The sequence below is a fragment of the Colossoma macropomum genome, unplaced genomic scaffold, assembly GCF_904425465.1.
Source record: "Colossoma macropomum unplaced genomic scaffold, Colossoma_macropomum, whole genome shotgun sequence".
NCBI classification, from domain to species: domain Eukaryota; kingdom Metazoa; phylum Chordata; class Actinopteri; order Characiformes; family Serrasalmidae; genus Colossoma; species Colossoma macropomum.
This window is the reverse complement of record NW_023494807.1, coordinates 9,150,792-9,175,106: the sequence shown is the minus strand read 5'-3', so window position 1 is coordinate 9,175,106 and position 24,315 is coordinate 9,150,792. Positions and strand designations below refer to the sequence as shown.

General features: G+C 38.9%; 1 protein-coding gene across 1 annotated transcript in view; it reads left to right on the top strand.

Annotated features, from left to right (window-relative positions):
• LOC118797490 overlaps positions 1–22,411 on the top strand; it is a 157,245-nt gene extending 134,834 nt beyond the window's left edge. Inside the window, exons 6-9 of the mRNA XM_036556864.1 lie at positions 11,350–11,411; positions 13,391–13,462; positions 15,154–15,292; positions 22,334–22,411. Of these exons, the coding sequence (XP_036412757.1) occupies positions 11,350–11,411; positions 13,391–13,462; positions 15,154–15,292; positions 22,334–22,411 (351 nt within the window). The remainder of the gene's footprint in view (positions 1–11,349; positions 11,412–13,390; positions 13,463–15,153; positions 15,293–22,333) is intronic.
• The last annotated feature ends 1,904 nt before the right edge of the window (positions 22,412–24,315 follow it).

Below are 24,315 nucleotides of genomic sequence, written 5' to 3'. Positions count from 1 at the left end.
TTCTGCATGTGTTATAAAATCAAATTAATGTGTTATAAAGATTAAAATAAGAATATATTTACAAAAAAAACACTTTTTTATATCAAATATTGTGTTGTTTGTACTGTTTTCAGTTTAATACATTTTTCTTAGCCTTTCAAATACTGTCCCAACTTTTTTGTGATTGGTTCTGTATTATTGTATATACAATAATAACTTTTCTAGTGTAGATTTAAATTTAAGCTTATTTATTGTGAAACTAGAGGCTATTTTAGTTGCTTTGTCCAATATAAGTATTATGGGCACAATACGAATTTATTAAATAAAACATTAATAATATGAAATAATAATGTGATATAATGTTATATGTGATGTCAGATAATAGATTGTAATCATCTATTTGTAGTAATTCATTTTAACTCTTCTGCCTCCAGTTTCTCTCTCTCTCTTTCTCTCTCTCTCTCTCTCTCGCTCTCTCTCTGTATCTCTCTATCTCTCTCTCTCTCTCTATAATATGGAGCGCTAATAGGTTGCTGGTTCTGTCAGTGGCTCTATTTCTCCCTCTTGGTTTTTTACAGCTCTGTGGGTTCAAGGTCTCTCATCCTGCCCATACTGCCAGGACCCCCACACTTACAGCCTTTGAACACTCCCCCACCCCTCCCCCACCACCTTCATTCCACACTACATAAATTCACCCCCACCGTTCTAATCAATAGGGTCTGCTGGGCACTGCAAAACCCAAAATGACTATAGATTTTCTGTCCTTGCTGCTGTTAAATTATGCAAACCTCCCTTTTTTTTTTATTTCCCGGGCGTTTTTGGCCCCGGCTCCTGGGCAGCGAATCAGACTCTGCCCATTTGAGAGCTAAAGAGTGTGGGTGTGTGTGTGTGTCTGTGTGTGTGTGTGTGTGTGTGTGTGTGTGTGTGTGAGGTCTATGGAGAGTAAGTTACTGTAAAGGGACAGAGTCATTATGAGGCTCTTAAAGATCAGGAGAGTTAGATAAGATTGTGCTGCTGATGCCTGTTTACTAAAGTAAGTTTTCAGCACAGGCTGCTTTCTGCAGCAAATAAAACCAAGAAAGCTGATTCAGCACTTTGGAACAGTGCTTAAAAAAATAAATCAGTAGTAATAAAAGCATCCAAACACCACACTTAAAAAAAAGTAAAAGTAAAGCTATTATTCCCAAAAATAACTTGAACAAAAGTTATTTGTTCGTGTTTATAATTTATAATTCTAATTCTATAGTTTTTACATGACCATTTTCCAACCTCTCTTTATGTCCTAATATTAAACAGGCTGTTTCAGTTACTGCACCTTTAAGACTGATACATATGCAAATGAGCTCTGTTTTGATTGCCTCTTCTGTATTATGCCTCATGCAAAAAGCAGTCCAGTCTGAAACACTCCTTATAACTTCCTTGTGAATGGGTGGGGCTAAACTACTGTGGGCTGAATAGTTAAATGCATGAAAATGAGTTGATTTGGGTGACATCACATAAACAGTGTACTGAAGCATTGGGCTGAAAGGTGAATGGTGTTGAAACTTGACTGTTAACAGACTGTTTATATGCATCTTTCCATTGTCTTGTTCAAATCCTCATACACACTTCTACACACTTCTATAACCCAAGAATATCTCAACCAGTTTGCATTGAAGTCCCTCTAGTTACTGAATAATAAGCCATAGTATGTAATAAGCCTGAGATTTTAGATCAGGGGTCGCAATCCAAATGTTAAGAAGAGCCATTTTGTCCTTTCAACAAAAATCAAACCACTTTAGGAGCCACAACATTTTATGTCCATTTTACCATCTTAGCTGTACGTATGTCTCAGGATGTGCTAATGTACTAGTGTAGGCTAAAAAACATAATATAGATGAAAATGTGGACTTTGCTCTGCTTTAAGCTTTAGCTCAGCTATAACTGCTTTTCTCGCATCTCCAGCAGGAAACTTTTCCTCAAAAGTAGAACAGTTTCTTTTAAAATGTCCCTCAATGTTCATTTTTTACGAGAATTTTCTCGTTCGACCTTAAATGGTGCCTGAGGTGCCAGAATGCCACTGCTGCACCATTTAAGGTGGAACGGGAAAATTTGTTCTGCTGCGGAGCCGTAACAGGGCAGTAAAAGAGCCGCATGCAGCTCTGGAGACACATGTTGCCAACCCATGTTTTAGGGGTTTCAAATGGGTTTTTTTTGTATTTTGTCTGTCATATTTCTCGTTTCATTGTTAAGAATGGAAAATGGGAAATGGAAAATGAAAAAATCTGAGTTAATTATCTAAATGCCCGTTTTACCTGAAACAATTTGTTTGATTTAAGGAACTAAAATGAAAAGCGAACTAAATGTTTAGTAAAAACATCTTCCTATTTTTTTTCAATTCTTTATTCTTTGGTTTCAGAAAATGAGGCGAAGTCTAAATGCTTAAGTATGGATCCTGAATAAAACTACTTACGTACAGCAGTACTTCTACTTTATTGTATTACACAAATATAGAACAAACCCATGTGCTGTCACAGGTGCACCTGTACTGTAGTTTACTGCTGTGGGCAGTGGGCCTGTGGCTCGTTTGGCTCAGTGTGGGAGAGTGGACACAGTTTGTTAGCAGTGTGTGTGTATGTGTGCGCATCCATGCATTAAGTGTGTTTAGACACTTGCTCACACCAGGCAGGAGCTGTCTCCCTCCGACAGGGCCAGTTGGCACCGGCTGGCGTAGCGTTCCCCCCCCACCAGCTGACCCCCAGTCATAGCTGCACTGTGCATTTACAGCTAACATGCTGAGGTCATGAGCTGTTCTCGGATCAGCACAGTAAGCAGCTTATAAAGACGCAGGGAGTCTGGCTGTGGGCCTGCATTAATACAGTTAACAATACAATACTCCCAGTCATATGACCGTCAGTCATATGCTATGGTTTGGGAAAATGAGTGAACACATCCTCTACAGAGACACACACCTGCACATTTTAATACACAATAATTGTTTATTTGCTGAATTTAACATGTTAGGAAACAAAAAAACAAACAAAATGTGGCCTGTTGAAAAGTTTTGGTATGGATTATATTTTATGTTGGTTTTTTTATAACTAAAATTGTGCACTAAAATTTGTGCACTAAAATTTGTGCACTAAAATCTGCAGAAAAAAGTGTCATATTAAAGTTCCACGTAGAGGATGTGTTAACTTGTTTGCACTTAGAAAATCACTAAAACATGTAATTTGTAACCAGGAGTGTCATACAACTTTTGCATACTATTGAATATGGACCAATTAAATTAATCAGAATTAGTCCCACAGTAAAACTATTTAAAACAACAATGAAGTATTCAGAGCTTAGATATTTACAAGGATTATGTTATGAACTGTTTTAACCCAAGGCTGTAATTGAGATAGTAATAAGCTAAATATATAAAACATATATATAAAAAAAATATATTAAAAAAAATCATCATTTATAGGGGACTTTCTATAGGGAGGTGTCTGCCCCAGAAAACAATTTACACTTGTAAAAAAAAAACTTTTTTTGGACTTTTTCAGTGTTTTTAACTATTTTAAGTATTTTAAAGTGAATTTGGGAAGATTCAGACTCATCACGAGTTTAATAAAAAAAAACTCACGTTTTCATGTCACTACCCAAAAAGAATGTTTTAGTCCGTAGACGGAGCCTTATTTTAGCCACGCCCCTGCATTTTAGAGCAGGAAGTGAGGCTGCATCCCTGTCCCTCATGGCCACAAGTGAGCAGTTAGATCCGAGTGTTTAGAAGTAAATGTGTCCCAAAGTCCGAAAATCAGTGTGAAACATTAAGAATTGTCACTTCTGAAACACATATTTGCTGCAGTCAAGTAACTTTTTTGGTTTTAATGAAACATATGATGTTTCGTTTCTGTAGTGGGTAAGCAGGCCCAGTTTAGTGTCCGCTAATTGTGCTAACTTTGCTAACGTTCCACTCCAGGTAGCTGTGTCTGTATGTGAAAGTGTGTGAGTGTTAGTTAAGTAGGCAGGGCAGTGAGGCTCTCTTGGGGCGCAGGAGCTGATGGAGTGTGTGGTTATGACCTCCTATGAAGCTCTGACTCTGACTGGTGGAGGAGCTAATAGACTGCGTATGCGGTGACAGCAGCGCTGCTAACTCCTCTGAGAGATCCGCACGGCAGCTCTCCCACCTGCGTGTCCTCCCTCTGTCTGCAGTCTGGTCTGGTTCAGTCACTCTTCTTCCTCTTCTGTCTCCCTTTCTCCCTTCGTTCTCCTTCGACGTCTTTTTTCCCCCTTTATTCCTCCTCTCACATCTCCCCTTGTGTTTTTCCTCCTCTCATCTCTGCGCTCACGTCAGCTCATTTTCACTTTTTTCCTGCTCCCTCTCTCACCCACTTCTCTTTTTCATCCTGTCAGACTCTCTCTCTTTCTTTCCCTCCCATTCCGCTTGCACTTCGCACTGAAGGCTTGATTCAAGGGGGGAGGCTTCAAGTGTAATAGAGCATCAGTGAAACAGTATGTAAGGGATTTTTTGGGGGGAGATGAAGGTGACTTTGCTGCTCCGTGACGAGCAGCTTGGAGTGCATAGTGGAAAGTCATCTCTACTGATCCGTAACTAATACACAGGCACCACACATTATTCGCCCTGACCCTGTGTCTTGTGGGTGAGATGGGGGGGGGGCACAGGAACATGTCAGGGTTAGCGTGTCCTGGAGTATGTTTCCATAATATAAATGTAAACTCACCTTTTCTGCAATTCTAATGTCACTAGCAGCCTGTTTCTTAGGCATGCAGCTACGCAATCAGTACATGATGCTGAGGAAGAGGCCTGACCTGGCCGTCCTAAAGGGATGTTTACACAGTTTTCCACCCTTATCCCAAATGTAATCTATCAGCCAAGGCATGTTAGTTGTCTGAAGATTGCTTCTTTAGGTTTGCGCTGGATCTAAGGCTAAGAGTCCATGTTTATATAGTGCAAAAGTTTGAACACCACCCATTGAATAATGTTTAGTGGAGTGAAATTTAGTCTAAAAATTGCCTACAGGAAAAGAATGTAAATATGGCATTTCTTGGCAAGTTTTAATGCACAACTTATATTTGTATTTGTAATATACTGGGGGGGAAAATAACAAACTAGAAACTAGAAAAAAACTAGAAAAGACCACATTTTATATTTTATTTTTCATGCTAAATTCAGTAAATAAGCAGTGGTTGTGCTTTAAAATGTGCAGATTCACAAAATAAACAATGACCAGGGGTGCGCAAACTTATGCATACGATTGTAACAGTGTGTCATACAATATCTGAATCCACAAAAGCCCATTAAGTCCAGGTTTTAAGCCCTTTCTGCAGGCCTCACAGCAGAAAGAATGTAAAATGGAAATCGACTCATCTGATATTTTATTAATATTATCAACAAATCTGTTTAAAATCAAAATAGTATTAACATATTTTCAACATATAAAATTTAATTAAAGATATTAAAACTCGGGCTCCCAAGTGGCGCAACCGCGTTCCATCCCTGGTGATGCTACAGCCATCCGTAGCCGGGAGTCCATGAGAGCACAGTTGGTCTCGCTCTCTCTGGGTGGGTAGGATGGCCCCCCACTTCTCCCCCCATCACTCATCACGATGCTAGTCAGCGCAGGCGTCTGTTAGCTGACGTAACAGATCTGGCGGTTGGCGCTTTCCTCCGAGCGCGTTCAGCTGTCCAATGACGTTGTGTGAGCGGCAGTTTGAAAAGAAGCGGTGGCGCTTCACAGGTCTCGGAGGAAGCCTGTGTTAGCCTTCGCCCTCCTAGCGTGGTACTATTTTGTGATTGGGGGAGTCCTAACTAGCGGGTGGAATTGGAAACAACTAATTTGGGGAGAAAATTGGGTAAAAATCCCCCCCCCCCCAAAACATATATAAAGATATTAAAACTCACGGCTGAACTTAGTTGACTGAGTTAACAAAGAATACTCTTTCAACGTGCTCGCAGTCATCAGCACAGCCCACATTCGAAAATTTTCCGCACAAATCCCCAAAATTTACATGGTGTAGCTTTAAGCATTGAACATTGTCTCAGACATGGGATTCTCAAAACTAAACAATCAGCTCATACACTCTCAAAAAGATGTCTTTTTTATGATATCAAGCTTCTAATAGAAGAACCCTTTTTTGTTGCTATATAGAACCATTTTCAACACATTCTGCATCAATCTGAAGAACCATTTCACCATGCAAAGAACCATTTAAGCGTAAGGCTCTTCGGTGTTCATGGTTCTGTAGAGAACCACTGTCTTTACTAGAGAACCCTTGAAAAATCATATTTTTAAGAGTGTAAAGTATGAGTAGTTAATGAATCACAAACAGTGGTTTAACTCGCGTTGCTGATCTGTTGCAGCAGTAGCGGCGCATTTGCGAGTGATAAACAGTGTCAGTGTCATCCCAAACAGGAGGCCTGCTACCTTATAACATTTCCACATTTTATGATGTGTCAGTTAAGATTATTCTTGCATGCATCTCTACAGATTGTAGTAGGAATGTATGTAACATGTGAACAAGGTTGCAGATCCACTAAAATAGGTGCTGGATCCAATCTGGCTTGTTATGGCACAGCTTAAGCCTCGATAAGCCTATTTAAAATTGTTCAAACTTGACGTGATGATTTAGCATGCAGTTTACAAGATAATAGCCTGGTAGAGTTAGCATCCTTTACATGTGGAACAAGTAAGCTTCCATTACTTGTAGCTACATTAGCCTCATAGCTCTAGTGAAAAATAAACAAAGCAATCTTTGGATACCAAACATGTCTTGACTGATTTGGGTGGGTTGGGGTTGTTATAAATGAGATTTTTTCACCAAATATAATGCTTTAACACTCGCTCCATATGTATAAGATGGAAATTATAATAATAATAACAATAATAATATTGCTGTAGTCACAATTCTGGCTACTGAAGGGCCTCTATCTGTTATTTTCTTTATAAATCTATTAGGCCAATAGCAAACTTAGCTAAATACTACAGAATTATACAGTTCATAACATCATTGCTAGCTGAGGATGATACTTATAACTTCCATAATTTGCATATATGTAGTATATCATAAATCTGGTCTAATAAATGGTTTCATAGTCTGGCTTTTTTTCTTTTTGTGGTATGTGACTGTAACTGTCAGAGAACTCTGGCGATGTAAGTTTTAAAGAAAGATTTAAAGTTGCTGTTTTTTCCCTCGCTTTCTTGCAGTTACTCACTGCACACACTCAGCTCCCCTCCATGCCCCCATTAACAGTACAGATGCTTTAGCTTAATTTTGTATGTAATTAAATTAGTTTCCTAAATGATGTCGGGGGAAAGAAGCCTGGCCTTATTAAAGAGAATTATTTAACCTGGGGGGGCTTAGAGCAAGAGCGAGGGGCTTACTTTCTCTCCCAGCAATGAGGGAGAGGTGGAGGAGAGAGAGGGAGTTAGGGAGGAGGCGTGAAAGATAAGGAGGAGCGTGGCCTGTCATACAGAATTATTCAATTACTTTTGCATCTCAATTTTCATCATTAGCTCACTGAGTGATATAACTGCAGCAGGGGAGATGACTTGGGAATTTTATTAAGTGTTTGGGTTTGGATGTACAGTAGCAGTCAGAAGTTTGGAAGCCAGCTAATAGAGAGGACTTTTTACTGATTTCCATGTTTTAGAATCAGTCAGTGACATGACTTTGTGTCTAAATCCATTATTTTCCTATTAGACAAATCTAATTATTCAACAATATCTCTTTTGTGTGAAACAACTTTCATTGCATCCATAGAAAATTTATCTTAGTTTCTTTTTGCTTCCAGTAGTCTAAAAATGTTGGGTGGCGCCTTTAAATAAAATAGTATGGCATGATTTTCTCCTTTAAAGTAAAAACCTCCTGCAAAATAAGTCAACTTTAAATGTGCTCAACTCACTGAAAAACTTTTTCCTGCAAGTTCTTACCTCCTCAATTGTCAGGTGGCACAACCGAAAACAGAAGACTTTTATTTTGACATGCTTCTGTGAAAGCATGGCCATGGTATTGCATCATAAAGAAGACCCCAAGTGTCCTTTATGGTGCAATGCCAAGGTCTGTAGCCGTTTCACAAATTTAGTAAAAATGTGATTTTGAGTCATGGTTAGAACTGTTCAGTTGACCATGTCAGGTGTTCTGACCTCAGGAGAACCATGAAAATGTGTAATTATTATTATTAAATACTGTGGTTATTTATATTAACAAATGTAAGTATAAACTCAAGTTCAGGAACAAAAAAATCTGAAAATAATAATAAAATCTGAAATAATAAGTTTTCTTTGTGGACTGTTTTGCCTCACAGTATCCTGAATATTGTTGCATTCACCACTAAGTAGTGGTGATTTATTTTCCAGCTGTTGTTGCCACAGTCACACCGACACAAGCGAAGCTTTTCTCTTTCAAACAACTCGTTCTCTTCTCAACTCTTACTTTCTCTCACTCTCTACACACCCATACACACACACACCCCGGGGTGGTTCCTAACCCAGCCCTCTCCAATCAGAGTCCGTAGCAAAATGAACCAAGTGCAACAAATGCTGGAGAACACAACGTAAAACTAAATTGCCAAAACATTTTTTGAACACACTACAATACATTTTAGGTCAAAACCATAGCAAAACTATCGCCAAAACAAAGTCTCAGGCATCAGGCAGCGCCATCATAACAATTCATGTAATACCTTTCTGTGAGGGAGCTTTTAGAGGTGGACGTCTGGTTCCTCTCACCACCACTGTGAACAATTCTGACTCTGTAAGTTTCTCTAGAACAGAGCATTTCACACCAAACTACTCTGAATGACTCTGTTTACATCGTAACCATTTATTAAGCAGAAATTTTGAAAAATGGGTGGAATTCTCCTTTAAACTTTTGGCTGGCAGTGCACAGTGCTGTTTGCAGAGCACGCTGACCTCCCCTTGACCTTCCCTCACTTTCCCTCCCTCCCTCTCTCCCTCCCTCTCTCTCGCTCTCTCTCTGGATGAAAGTAGGTTAAAGTGCTGACTCATGTGTTTAGTACTAAACTTGTAGAACTGAGAGTTGAGGGGGAACTGAGAGTTGAGGGGGAACTTCAAACGAGAACGGCACGAGAACGCCTCCCCCTCAGGACCGCTTCACACATGCACACTCTGCAGCTGAGCTGGGGGGGTTTCTCTCTCTCACGAACCTCTCTCTCTGCCCACCGGCTCGCTGATACGGAGCCCACAGCTGTTCTGGTTACAGAGGGGTTTGCTTTAACCCTCCTGGGTTCTCCATGACTTACACGCCTCAGAACGCCTCCTCTAACATTCTCTTTAATGATTTCTCACTTGTAGCTCATTGACACAAGTGGGGAAATAATGTGGAAAGTGCAGATCCTAAACTTTCAGTCCGGACCACGTTTGAAAGCAGACGAGGAGATATTTTATAATGATTTGAATTTGTTGAAGTTGTTGTTATGTTTACAGTCTTGTTTTGTGGAAATAAAACCCAAACCTTACATTTTGTATGTTTTTGTCAATTTTTGACACCGAAACAAAGTAAATGGGTCTGTTGCGAAGAATTTTGGAAGTGCAGGCTTGATGTACATTGAACATAAATGTAACTCACTGTGTAATTCTGAACATGTGGGGGGTCTTAAGTAACATCCTACTTGGGGGTCCTAACCTTAATCATATTATTATGCATGAAAGAATGGAAAAGAATCAATACTTTCTTTTTATAAAATGGCAAATCAATTGGGACTTGGGATGGTGCTTAAAAGTTTGTGAACCCTTTAGAATTTTCTATATTCCTGCATAAGTTTGACCTAAAACTTCGTCAGATTTTTACACAAGTCCTAATAGTAGATAAAGAGAACCAAGTTAAACAAATGAACAAAAATATTAGACTTGGTTATTTAGTTATTGAGGAGAATAATCCAGTATCACATATCTGTGAGTATGTGAACCTTTGCTTTCAGTATCTGGTGAGACCCTCTTGTGCAGCAATAACTGCAACTAAACGTTTGAGGTAACTGTTGATTAGTCCTGCATATCGGCTTTGTGGAGTTTTAGCTCATTCCTCCATGAAAAACAGCTTCAGCTCTGTTATGTTGGTGGGTTTCCTCACATGAACTGCTGTTTCAGGTCCTTCCACAACATTTCTATAGGACTAAGGTCAGGACTGTGACTTGGCCAGTCCAAAACATTAACTTTATTCCTCTTTAACCGTTCTTGTGTGCTTAGGGTCGTTGTCTTGCTGCATGACCCACGTTCTCTTGAGGTTCAGCTCACCGACAGATGTCCTGTCATGTTCCTTCAGAATTTGCCGGTATAATTCAGAGTTCATTGTTCCATCAGTGATGGAAGGCCGTCCTGCCCAGATGCAGCAAAACAGGCCCAGATGCAGCAAAACAGGCCCAAACCGTGATACTACCACCATCGTGTTTCACAACTCCTCAGAAATCTCGTTTGTTTGTGCCACAATTCACTTCCACAAACATGTGTTGTGAAGATCAGACTGATAGATCCCTGTTCTCTAAATAAAACAGGGTGGTCACTCACACCTGATTGCCATCCCATTGATTGAGAACACCTGACTCCAATTTCACCTTCAAATTGTAGGCTAATCCTAAAGGTTCATGTGCTTTTGCCCCTCACTGATCTGTAATACTGGATCATTTTTCCTTCATTAATAAATGACCAAGTCTAATATTTTTGTCTCATTAGTTTAATTTGGTTCTCTTCTACTGTTAGGACTTGTGTGAAAATCTGATGACATTTTAAGTCAAATTTATGCAGATATCTAGAAAATTCTAAAGGGTTCACAAACTTTCAAGCACCACAGTACCTTATGGAACAATAACCTGCCCATAAAGCATGTCAAAATAAAAGTTCTTCCTTGTTGGTTGTGCTGCATGACTTTTCAGAAAATCAACATATATGAACAAGTTTATCAATTAGTTAATTAATGCATTTGTTTCAATTAGTTGTAAAGCTGCCTTTTTTTACAGAATGTTATTTTAATGGTTTCAAACATAAAATCATGCCACCAACATCGCTGTAAACAATTTGTTTCTCAGTAATCAGTGAAATTTTTTTAGTCTCAGTGACAAAATTCTGCAGAATTTTTTTAAAAATTGGTGGAATTCCTCTTTAATCGTCATGTATGGTTGGACTTTGGAAGGCATAATTCCCTAAAATAAATTGAAAATGTTTTGACATAAAGGAATGTAGAATAATGCAAAACATGTTTATGTGAATTATTTATTAGGAATATAATGAACTTGGACACAAAAAATGCACTATTTACCCTATTATGATCATCATATTTAAATAATTATGTAATGTAAACTGAATAAAACTAAACATATTCTCTCTCTCTCTCTCTCTCTCTCTCTCTCTCTCTCGCTCTCTCTCTCAGGAGGAGCTTAAAACACTGCAGAGTATGAAGTATGTAAATGTTGGAGGATACCAGCTGCAAAAGTGAGTTACAACACACACTTACATACAGATGGACAGATGTCTCTCTCTCCCTTTCACACACACACATACACACACACACGCACACACATACTGGTACACACTCATTTTCCGTGTCCTTGAGCAGTGTTGAAAATGAAATTCACCTGCTGTCACTGTACGGAGGCTGCGCTCCCCTGCGGCTCAGACTGGAGCTGCTGTTTAATTACTGATGACACACACAGACACACGGACACACAGACACTGACCACTGAGATTACTGTGAGCAGTAATATAATGAGGTGTACATTCTATTGGGATTAGTTTTACAGGGGTCGATGTGGAGATATAATTATTATTTCACAGTGATTTCAGTCAGTAATTTTCACAGACTACACACTTCCACACCAGTGAAGACTCTGGCATCTTTAACCTGCTATAAAACTAACTTCAGACATAATCCCAGATTATGTTGCTATTAAACTACCCAGGGTCATATTAATCCCACGCAATAAAATGAACTATAGAAATAATCCAAGGTTGTACTAATCTAATTATCTGTAGGAATAACCCTAAATTATATTAATCTCATGGTGTAAAATGAAAAAAGGAATAATCTCGGGCTTTATTAATCCTGTACTTTAAGGAATATCATAGAAATAGTTCTAGGATTTATTACCTTAATTTGTTAATTTAATTTATTAATCCTGTGCTACTGTATCTAAATTTACTGTAAAAATATCTCCAGGTTATATTAATTCTGTACTATGAAACAAACCACAGAAATAACACCAGATTATATTAATCCTGTGCAATGAAACACAAACTGCAGAAATAACCCAGATTATATTAATGCTGTGGTATAAAACAAACCCTAGAAATAATCCCACATTGTATTAAACCTGTTCTAAAAACACAAACCACAGAAATAATGCCAGATTATATTTATCCTGTGCTATAAAACAAACCGTAGAAAATCCCCAGGTTATTTTAATACTGTGTTGCAAGAACAAACCATAGAAAAATAACCCCAGATTATTTGAATCTTTTGCTATAAAATAAACCCTAGAAATAACCCCAGATTATCTTAATCCTGTGCTATAAAATAAATCCTAGAACTAACCCCATCTTAAAAACAAACCATAGATATAACCCCAGATTATTTTAATACTGTGCTATAAAACAAACTTCAGAAATAACCCCAGATTAGATTAATCCAGTGCTATAAAACAACATAGAACATAAAACATCCCTAGAAATAACCCCAGATTATAATAAGCCTGTGCTTAAAACACAAACTGCAGAAATAACCCCAGATTACATTATTGATTTAAAATAAACCCTTGAAAAACACCAGATTACTTTAAACCTATGCTATAAAACAAACCACATAAATAACCCCAGGTTATATTAAAGCTGTGCTACAAAAACAAACTATAGAAGGATTAAACAATTAATAGATAAAATAATTAATAGATCATATTAATCCTTTGTTTTTGTGTTCTTTTAATGGAGACACTCACAGAAGTATTTACTTGTGTTTGTTTTTTTAGTATTGGCCATATATTTCCAACCAAAAGACAATGTTAACAATACATGACATTTGCATTAGACAGGTTAGAGTAAATAAAACTATATCTAAATTAAATGTTTGTACTCGTGAGCAGCTGATCATATTGATTATGGAGCTTTTTGGAGACCCCACCTGTGTGTGTGTGTGTGTGTGTGTGTGTGTGATATGGTTCGCTTGTTTTTGTCTGACTATTGGGAAATCATCTAACGTATGTGCAGAGCATGTATTTGTCATGTAAACACTATAAAACTGCAGGCAAACGGCAAATCACTGAAAACACATATAAACCATATTCTAATGCTACACAATCAATAAGCGCTGAAGATATGATCCAGCAGAGGCGGCTGGTGTAGCTTAGCTCTGCCTCTCTTTTAAAGAAACTGTATAAATATGAATTTTTGATTGCTTGATGGTCTGTTCTTTCTCACAGTAATCAACTGACCACTGACCTGGAGAACAATATTGCTGTCAACATGAAACCGCTGGAGTCCAACGTGTTGATGTGAGTAGCATATATTTTACTGCTTACCATAACGTGAACGTATGTGCACAAATTACAAACTAACAATGACTTGATTCAATTATGATAACCTCTCTGGTGCGTTTACTAACTTTAGTGTAAATGAGAGTGAAATAATCCCACATTATAATAATTCTGTGTTACAGAAACAAACCCTAGAAATAACCCCAGATTCTTTTAATCTTGTGCTATAAAACAAACTCTATAAATAACCCCAGATTACATTAATCCTGTGCTATAAAACAAAGGCTAAATAATCCTATTTTATATTAATCCTATTCATAAAGCAAACCATAGAGAAAAAGCCAGATTATTTTACTCCTGTACTATTAAACAAGCCCTAGAAATAACCCTAGATTATATTAATCCTGTGTAATAAAAACAAACCCTAGAAATAACCCCATATTATATTAATCCTGTGCTATAAAACAAATCACAAAAATAACCCAAGATTATTTTAATCCTGTGCTATAAAACAAACCCTTGAAATAACCCCAGATTATATTAGTTCTATGCTATAAAAATCCTTGAAATAACCTATAATAAGGTTATATTAATCCAGTCCTATAAAACAAACCCTAGAAATAATTCCAAATTATATTAATCCTGTGCTACAAAAACAAACCATAGAAATAACCCCAGTTTATATTTATATCAGTGTAGTTGAATCGTCACCTTGAAGCTTTTTACATTGGTAGCTTGTTTATATAGATGTGTGAATGTACTGTAGGTGTATATATGTGTGTGTGGCACGTTTGTACTGAGCTGTGTATAGCGAGTGTGTGTTTTGCTGTATATATGAGACACGGGGGAGCAATAATGTTGCCCTTTGGAAATAATTTAATTGGAACATCAATTACACTTTGGCAAATAGCTGTAAAAGACAGCAAGCCGCTGCATGAGCCAGATGGGACTGTAAGCTTTGTCCATGCAGAGAGAGAGAGAGAGAGAGAGAGAGAGAGATTGAGAGAGAGAGAGGATTTAAGCAGAAAAAGAGAGTTTGGGGGGCTCTTCTTTATTAATCAGTGACTAGACATGAGTATATCTTTAATAATGAGAGAGGAGAAAATTAAACAGAGGATAAAAGAGAGCAGATGGAACTCAACATTTACACAGTACACACTCACTGGCCTCTTTATTAGAAACACCAGTGTTGTATGTCCACTCATCGGCCACTTTATTGGAAACACCAACCTTGTACTTCTGCTCACTGTCCATTTGATTAGAAACATGAGCATTTTATGTCCACTCACTGCCACTTTATTAGAAACGCAAGCCTTGTCTGTCTACTATTTGGCCACTTTATAAGAAACACCTACCTTGTGTATCTGCTCACTGGCCACTTTATTAGAAACATCAGCCTTGTACTTCCATTCACTGGCCACCTTTTTAGAAACACCAGCCTTGACTCTCCACTCACTGGCCGCTTTATTAGAAGCACCTACCTGGTATGTCCACTCGCTGGCCACTTTATTAGAAACGCCAGCCTTATACGTCCACTTACTGGCCACTTTATTAGAAACACCCACCCTATAGGTTCACTGTATAGCTATACAACTACAAATATATAAAAGCTTCATTAATCCCAGAGGAATTTTCCAGTCTGCTGTGGAACTGAAAGGCACCTTAGCTTTGTATGAAATTATTATTGTGCATTATTTATTGATTGACAGCATCCAGCGTGCCTGGAGAGACTTCCTGCAGAGACAGGACATCCTTGAGAAGCGCAGCCCCTCCCCTCCCTCCCTCTCCTCCTCCGACAAGATGAGCACTTCAATCAGCATGACCACCCTATCGGATGGCAGCACCCCTGTAAGTTCCGCCCCTTTTTTATCGCAGTCTTCCCTGGCCTTGGTGGAACACGCTGTGAGCTGGCTGTGATTGGTGCTCTTATTTCAGATTAATGATTGGCGTTTGTTTTATTATAAAGTGTGAAAAAGCTGTTGGCTTTAATGTTGTTTTCCATGTTCTCTGTGCAGTAATGGTGTTAATAACTCTGATGCTTTGGCTTGGTCTCGATTTGTATTAAAAGATTAACATGCCTTGTATGAAAGATTGGATTATACGGATTATGAATTTTAATACTCTCTTGGAGAATTAGGAGATGTGGAATCTGGTTGCCTTAACTAAAAATGGTGCCATCTTAAATCTAAAGCTTTTGTGTGATGAAATGCAAAGATATGCGTTTAATCTGCTTTGCCTTTGGCTAAATATCACAGTAAAAGTGGCTTCCAGTTGCATTATGCAGTTCATCTGAGGGCATCAGCTTCGCTCGCTGATCAGGGAGTTTGACATTCAAAGTGCTACTTCTGAATTTACTACTCTGTGGTTTGGTGATGCTCTTCTTCTGCATGTATTTGAACATATTTCTTCTGAATGTGTTTTGGTGAGTGGCAGGTGAACCTGATTGCTGCAGCACACAAATAAGAAACTAAATAAATTCTCTGAACACAAGAATATAAAATGTGTTCTGCTTTTGCAAAGGAATCTAATGCTTGCCATTCCTCTGACAAATCCTCCTTTGGCCGTGGCACAATTTAAGCCAGTACTTAGGCCTCAGGCCTATTTTGCGCTTTTGCCACATTCATATGCATTTATAGGAGTTTCCCTCTCAAATAATGGCTGATAGTAAAAAGTGACCTGGTCATTAGGCCTATTTACCACCTGTGAACAGCTTACTGATTTCTATGCACTAACATGTGTGATGCTGTGGTTGTTCAAAGACACCTTACATTTGGCCTGTCTACATTTTTAATTATTATGATAAAATAATTGCTTATTTTCTTGGCGTTTTGACTTAGAATGTGAAAATTATGACTTGTTTTAATAAAATAAAATAAAATAACAGTAAAATAATAGTAAAAACTCATTATTTTGGCACACATAGTCAAACTCGAGAAAGGGAGTAGTTATTTTGACATAATAAGTTATTATTTCAGCCTACTGAGTCAAAAGATCATAAAAACAAGTCTTTATTTTGAGACGAAAGGTCAAACTTTTGACATCATGAGTCAAAATATAGACATACTGCTGTCAGAAACAGACGGGGAAAAAAAAAACCTTTGAGATAACCCATTTTTTTCCCTCCTACATTGCAGAAAGAAGCTTACGTATTTAAAGCACATGAGTAAAACAGGAGTTTACATTGTGATGGACTTTATGTTGATTGCATCTGTGTTCATTTGCATAAGGGTTTAGTAGGTAGGCTGCTAAATTTACCACCCATACCAGCACAAACTGTCTGTAGATGATTAGGGAATTAGTGCCTCTTTTAGTAAATCTGACATTCCGGCATGATACAACAGAACATGTCGGTTCACATGGGATTGATATAACCTGAGATTGTTTCTACTGTTCATTTAGTAGCTACTGTAATATTTATAGATGCAAGAATGCACTGTCCATTTAAAAATAACATGATGCATTCAGATGGGACTAAAATTGCAGAGATACTTAGAAAATAATTACATTACCACACCCACTGTAAACTAACTCCATCCAATTAATACTTTGGCACTGCAAAAAAATGATAGCAGGTGAAATCATCTTAAATGCACTCAATATATCTAATATTTCTCATTATGAGAATTAACTTATCAACTTATTTGTGGACATTTCTGTTTGTTTTAAGTAATTTTATGATATGAAAGTGTCTTATTCCATTGGCAGATCACTTTATTTGTTTTGAGCATTATTTCTGGAAATAAGCAAAATTGCCTTTGTTATTTCTTGAAACAAGTAATATGATCTGCCAATGGAATAAAACTCTATGTAAATGTACAGAAACAGATTGAATAGTCTTATAATGTTCTTACATCTGTCTCATAATGAGAAATATTAGATTTATTAATTACATTTAAGATGTTTTCACTTGCTAAGATATCATTTTTTGCAGTGTGTCAAATGGTTTAAAAGCTCTTCATTACAGGTGCGACGTTATAAAGCCCTTTATTACACTTTGTTCAGCTATTACTACTTTACCAAGCAATAAAGGAGCCAAATTAAGCATTTCACAGATCATTACTACATTGTAATTTTTTGCACAACATTTGAGGCATTCACTGTGATGCTGTTATTAACCCTTATCAAGCCAGAAGCTGCTCATTACTGCTTTATTAAGAAATAACTAGCATGAATTAAATATTTTGTAAGTCATAATCATGTGCACAACTTACTTGAGCACTGGTTCTATAAAGTGCTTGTTTTCTTTTGATTCAAATCTCTGTCAATAGAATTAGTTCTGCATAAAGACAAACTGACCCCCCCATTATTACCCCCTATAAGTTAAGATTTCTAGTTAGCAGATGCTAAGAAGTATCTGCTAACTAGAAGCAGTGAGTCCATGGTCCTAGCCCGGAAAAGGATGGCATGCCTACTCCACGTAAGGGGGAACAGATCTGCCCCAGGTGGAGGAGTTTTAGTATCTCAGGGTCTTGTTCACGAGTGATGAGAAGAGGGATCGTGAGATCGGCTGCAGGCCGGGACAGGCAGCAGCGGTGATGTGGTCACTGGACTGTAGTGGTGAAGAGGGAGCTGAGCTATAAGGCAAAGCTCTCTGTTCACCAGTTGGTCTACATCTCAACCCTCACCTGTGGTCATGAGCTGTGGGTAATGACCGAAAGAATAAGATCGCGGATACAAGCAGCGGAAATGAGCTTTCTTCGCAGAGTGGCGGGCGACACTCTGCTGGCAGGGTGAGGAGCTCATTCATCCCGGAGGAGCTCGGAGTAGAGCCGCTACTCCTCCACATTGAGAGGAGCCGGTTGAGGTGGTTCAGGTATTTGATCAGGATGCCCCCTGGATGCCTCCTGGTGGAGGTTTGCCAGGCACGGCCTACTGGGAGGAGATCCCGGGTGTCCCGGGGCTAGGACCGGCTGGAGGGATTGTATCTCCAAGTTGGCCTGGGAGGAAGCTGGAGGAAGTTGCGGAGGACAGGGTCACCTGGGATAAGCCTTAGTAGGGAATTTGAAAATTTCTGTATACCTGATGTCAACAGAGTGATTCAGAGTGGTTTGGTGTGAAATGGTTGATTGTAGAAACTCAGATGTCTTTACAGTGGTGGTGATAGGAACCAGGAGTCGCCATGACTACAACACAATTATAGACATTTTATTTACTATCCAAAACCACCAGTGAACCTACATGAGTCTTCTGAGCTTTTATATGGAATGTTGATGATGGCAAAGTAAGTTCTTTGGGAAATATCTTGCCTTACAACCCCCTGCATGTGCATCACCATTCTACTACTTTTAAAACAATGTCTCGGGCATCAGGCAGCATATTCAAACCATTTGGTGGACGTCTGGTTCCTATCACCACCACTATGAACAGTTCTGACTCAGTACGTCTCTCTAGAACTGAAAATTTCCCCTTTAATGAGAATGTCCTCCTATACTGAAGTCTTAACTTTGTTATAGCTTCATTTTACTGTCATAAGCCCAAGGTGTTTAGCACACTTCAGTGCTTTTTTAGGAACAGAACAGTCTGTGCTGCTCTCAGAAGTGTAAAGAAGTGTGTTTTGTTATCACTGAGGCACCGAGATGCAGAAAAGCGTGATACCCCTGATAGTCTGCTTATAGACTGTGTGAAATGGCTTTATGTGAATGCAATTTCCTTCTAAGCTCCTTCTTATTGCTACATTACTGGCTCAGCACCTCTGAAGTACTGGAGCCGCTGTAAGGTACCTGTGTTTTATGAGCAGAGTGAATTAAGGCTGCGCAAAGACCATTTGAAGTGGTAACGTCCACTTAACTTCAATAGAGATCTATCAAGGTCCTTTGTAGCTGCTGAAGAGGCTGATTTGTGCGTGTTAATGTTAAGGAAAGGCGTTTTAAATTCTTTTCTGTAATCAAATAGTAACAAGTGAATTGATTAGTATTTGAAGCGTTGAATGTCATTTCGCCTCTCCCGACAAAGGCCGCTGATGGCACGTAAATACCATGAAAATATATAAAAATGATTTTTGTCAGTAATTAGTAAATAAATAATAACCAGGTGCTGTGTGAGAATGAAACCTTTCATACCTCACTCAACGTCTGCGTCCATTTTGACTAACCAAACAGTGGATTTTTCTTGCCAGTGTGTGTTTCTGTGTGTTATCTACATGTGCTTGCTCACTGTTTTTGGTGTGAACTTATCAGGTGTGTGAATCGATACAGGTCTCAAGGTATGATATTGTGAAGATACTTGAGCCACAATCTGGTTCTCCTGCAATATTTAAACATTTGTGATATGCTGAATATTACAATATGGCATATTGCAATATACTGTTGCATTTTGTTGCTTCAAAAAATTATTTCCTTAAAGGTCACTCTTTGTTCAGATCAGTTACATTTGTTCATCTCACTTCAGTCTCTTAAAGGAAGAACCAATAACAGTAATGAAGAGGTCTTAGAAGAAACATGTGGTGATTAGGACCGATAACAGTCAGAGGGAGATCTCAGAACAAACAATACAGTGATTAGAACCAATCACAGTCAGGGGGAGGTCTCAGAATAAACAATACAATGATTAGGACCAATCACAGTCAGGGGGAGGTCTCAGAACAAACAATACAAAGATTAGAACCAATCACAGTCAGACAGGGGTCTTAGAACAAACAACATGGTGATTAGAACCAATCACAGTCAGACAGGGGTCTTAGAACAAACAACATGGTGATTAGAACCAATCACAGTCAGACAGGGGTCATAGAACAAACAACATGCTGATTAGAACCATTCACAGTCAGACAGGGGTCTTAGAACAAACAACATGGTGATTAGAACCAATCACAGTCAGTCAGGGGTCCAAGAACACACAACATGGTGATTATAACCAATCATAGTCAGACAGGGGTCTTAGAACAAACAACATGGTGATTAGAACAAATCACAGTCTGATGGGGGTCTTAGAATGAACAACATGGTGATTAAAACCAGTCACAGTCACATGGGGTGTAACGGTTTCACAGAATTCAGACGCTTGTGGATTAAGAACGAGAAGTAAGCTTTAATGTTGAAGTCAGAGTCCAAGATCGTTGTCAAAAAACAGGCGAAAAGGTCAAAACACAGAGAACAAATATCCGGGGCAAACAATCCAAAAGGGCAAATCCAAAAACAGAGTCGAAAAGAACGGGTGCTACAGGTCATACACAAAATCCAGATCATAGATATAACGCTCAGTAGTTTACCAAAGAAACAATACCTCGCAAAGAACACGCGCTAAAGACCGGTCTTTAAAGCTAACTAAAGAAGTCACATGATCAATACACAGGTGAAACACATCAGTATTCAGGCGATCGAGAACGCTGATAGGAGCGTGTGGGGAGATCAGCAGTCAGCTGATCTCCCTGTGTATTCTGGGGGATGGAGTCCGTGTGTGTACTGTGGTTTGTAGGAAGCGTCACAGTCATGTGATCTCCCAGAGGATTCTGGGAGATCGAGTCCGTTTCCTCCGCTTCGCCCGTGACATTCGTAACATGGGGGTCTTGGAACAAACAATGCAGTAAATAGAACCAATCATAGTTGGGGGGGAGGTCTCAGAATGAATGACATGATGATGGACCACAGTCAGAGGGCAATGTGAGAATGAATAATGCGGAGATTAAGATCACAGTCAGGGGGAGGTCTCAGAATAAATGATGCATGAAAAATTGTTTTGCTCTGAAATGGCGTTTTGTTTGTTGTATACTGGCGGCCTAAGTATAAATATGGGCTAAATTCACATTAAAAATAATAACAATGGAACAATAATGAACAATTTAAAACCAAAATATTGCACTGTACTGATTTTTTCTTTCATCCCTACAGTTTAGGATGTGCTGCTCTACACTGTGCTTTTGTATAGTGTTTGCTGGCCGTTCCTATCTGTGTTAAAGTGTAATATGACTCTGTGATGTATATGTCAGTATACAGTAGCAGTGGTGGTTATCCGAATGACATTTGTGTATGTGTGGAGGAAAAGGTTGCTCACAGTGAGAAAGGGGACTGTGCACACAACTCTGTGGACTCTCAGCATTGCTGAGCTCGGTGACAAAAGGCTGCTCACTGTCCATTTTTAAGAGAGGAGACAGAGACAGAAGGACATTGTCAAAGACAGGAGAATTTCCAAGATAAACACTTGGTTAAGCTCACAGATGCCTGCATGTGATAAAGATTGAAACCAAAAAACTGAAAATTTTAGTAAGGCACAATAATTTTAAGGCAGAGCAAAGTTGAATAAGAAGAACTTAAGCCTCGTTGGAAACTGCCGTTAGCTTTGTGCTAACAAACTTCTAGAATCCTATAGGGACGCTAGCAGAAGTTAGCATTGTTACTGAGCTGGGTTTTTTCCCACGTTTTGGCCGAGTTTATACATTTATGGCCCAAATTGAAGGCCTAGCTCTTACAGTCATTGTTTGCCACTGGCTTTATGCCCCTTCAGCCCACGCTTGGCATTGGGCATGGTGACCTTAGGTGACCTTAGGCGACCTTAAGCTGCTCCAGAACATCTCATTCTATCAGTCAGTGCTTTTCTAAGGAGATTATACAAGTTGAATGCCTGTGTCAGCATCTTAAAGTATCTCAAATCGCTCATTAGAAGGATTGTCTGGATACTTTTGGAGATATAGTGTATGAGATATACATTCAGGTGTTCGTGATCCATCTAACTACACATACATTAGGGCCAGGCCTCACGCTGTCTTTCTGACCTCATCTAGTGAATGACGTTTTGTATATCGACAGCATCCTCCCAGTTTCCCTCCATCTTCCCTTTCCTCCATCCTGCGCTCCTCTCCCACTTCCTTTCCTTTTTCAGTCATCAGTCTTTCACGTCTCTCTGGCATGACAGCCCTGTTTGAATTTCTAATGCCCCCTCTTTCTGTGGTGCCAGCAGTATGTGTCGCCCCTCCGCGAGGTCCGGCCATATTTTCACACCAGCGTCCTGATAGAGCCGCTGTCTGAACGCTGATTGAATTTGTAACCTCTGTGCCACGATATCCATCTCTGACAAAACCCTGTCCGCCTTCACACCCCCTCCTTGCGCAGTCAGGCTGTATAGGCTTAGGCTGTTGCTGAAATAAGCACTTACAGTGACAGTTTAGTGAAAAATCTAATTTACACCATTTTCTTGTTAGTCGATTTGGCGTCTGAAGTGCTTCTTCATTTTTACCACTGGAAACCATGATTGTTAGATGAAGGCCTTTAGTGCAGGCCATAAATGTCAAACTTGGTTAAAGAAACAGAAAAAAACACACCTTTCCGTTGGCGCCCCTAAGGGATTTCTAGTAGTATGTTAGCACTAAGCTAATGCTGGTGTACATTAACATTTTTTGGCCATTCTAGATTAACAATGGACATTCTGTGTGTTTTATTTAAAACTTGTACTTGAACTTTAACACACATTTGAGCTTGTATGTATCAGCTTTCAAGTGACTTATTCAGCAAAGAGTCCTGGCATTGAGCTGCCGCCACTGTTTTCCATGCTTAACAGCTGACCCAAACCTACTTAGACTACAGTTCACATTCACAGTATCTAGATTGTGCCTAGAACTTTCAGAAGGCATAGAGTGACTTTTTTCTCATTAAAATTGGTCCCATTGTAATTCATTTCACTGCCAGTGCCTAATTAAGTTGGTAGTTAATCTAAAGGCCTTCAGTGCAGCTCCTGAAGTCCTAACCAATGGCAGAGCGAGATACCACAGAGAAAACATTTCTGATTGAACAGTTTTCCATTTGTCATTCCAGGAATTTAACCCTTTTGTTTCCAACCAAAACTCAACAATCAATTAAAAGTATTACTACAATAGTTGCAAAATGTAAATGCAACATACATGAGAGTCCATTAAAACAATAAGCAAAAATGATCAACATCCAGAAATTATGAGGCCTCCCTAGTGATTTTTGCCAGTGCAGATATCAGGCTAATGTAGCTAACAAGCTTAACCCTCACCCAAAATTCAGGCTTGAAGATGGCTAGTTTTACTGTTTTTAGCTATGCCACTCAGCACAATGCTAACTGATGTAAATAGGTTTCTATTACTTTGCAACATTAGCCATTTAGCTTCAGTGCAAACTTACAGAAGCAAACTCCAAACATTTTCCAAACAATTGACCACATTTGGGGTGAGGAAAAATCTGTAAATTTATTTCTGGCCCAACTTTCACTTTAACCTCACTTTCCATCCCTAAACTCTATAAATACATACTTTCCTCCAGTCATTGCTGTCATGACAGACTACAGCAGCTGATTTCGGCGTGTTCTACAAGTGATTAAAACCAAACTAGGTAAGGCAAGGACACAGAGTGAGTCAGCCGTGTTCTCGTCAGCGCTAAATCATTATTATAATGCATTCGCTCTCCGCACCGTTTTGAATTATCACACTTAAAGAAACTCCCGTTCACTCCTTTACGAGCTCGTAAATCCCCAGAGCTCCTGCACAGGAAACGGCAGGAATGATTGTTTTCATTAAAAAGGACCAAGAGGCAAAAATGTCTCTCGCCAATCAGATGACAGTTTTTATGCTTCATAAATCCATAATCACAGTTTAAACAAGGTAACTTTTGTAGCACTAGGGCTGTTGCATTGAATAAAACGAGTGATATGTGGAAATCTGAATGTATGACTTGTGTTCAAACAATAAAAGAAAGCAAGGAACAATCTAAAACCAGAACAACTAAACCTTCTCATAAGATTCACAGACCCAGACCATTGTTTGTAGAACACCCACTGACCTCAAGGCATGAATAATCAATTTTCAGTGCTGCTTATCATCGATTTGCTATATTTATTATCATGTAATTCTGCCAGTGTCATCAACGGCGCATCTTAAAGTAGCTGAATCTTCTAATTAGACGCTTTTGGACGTACAGTGT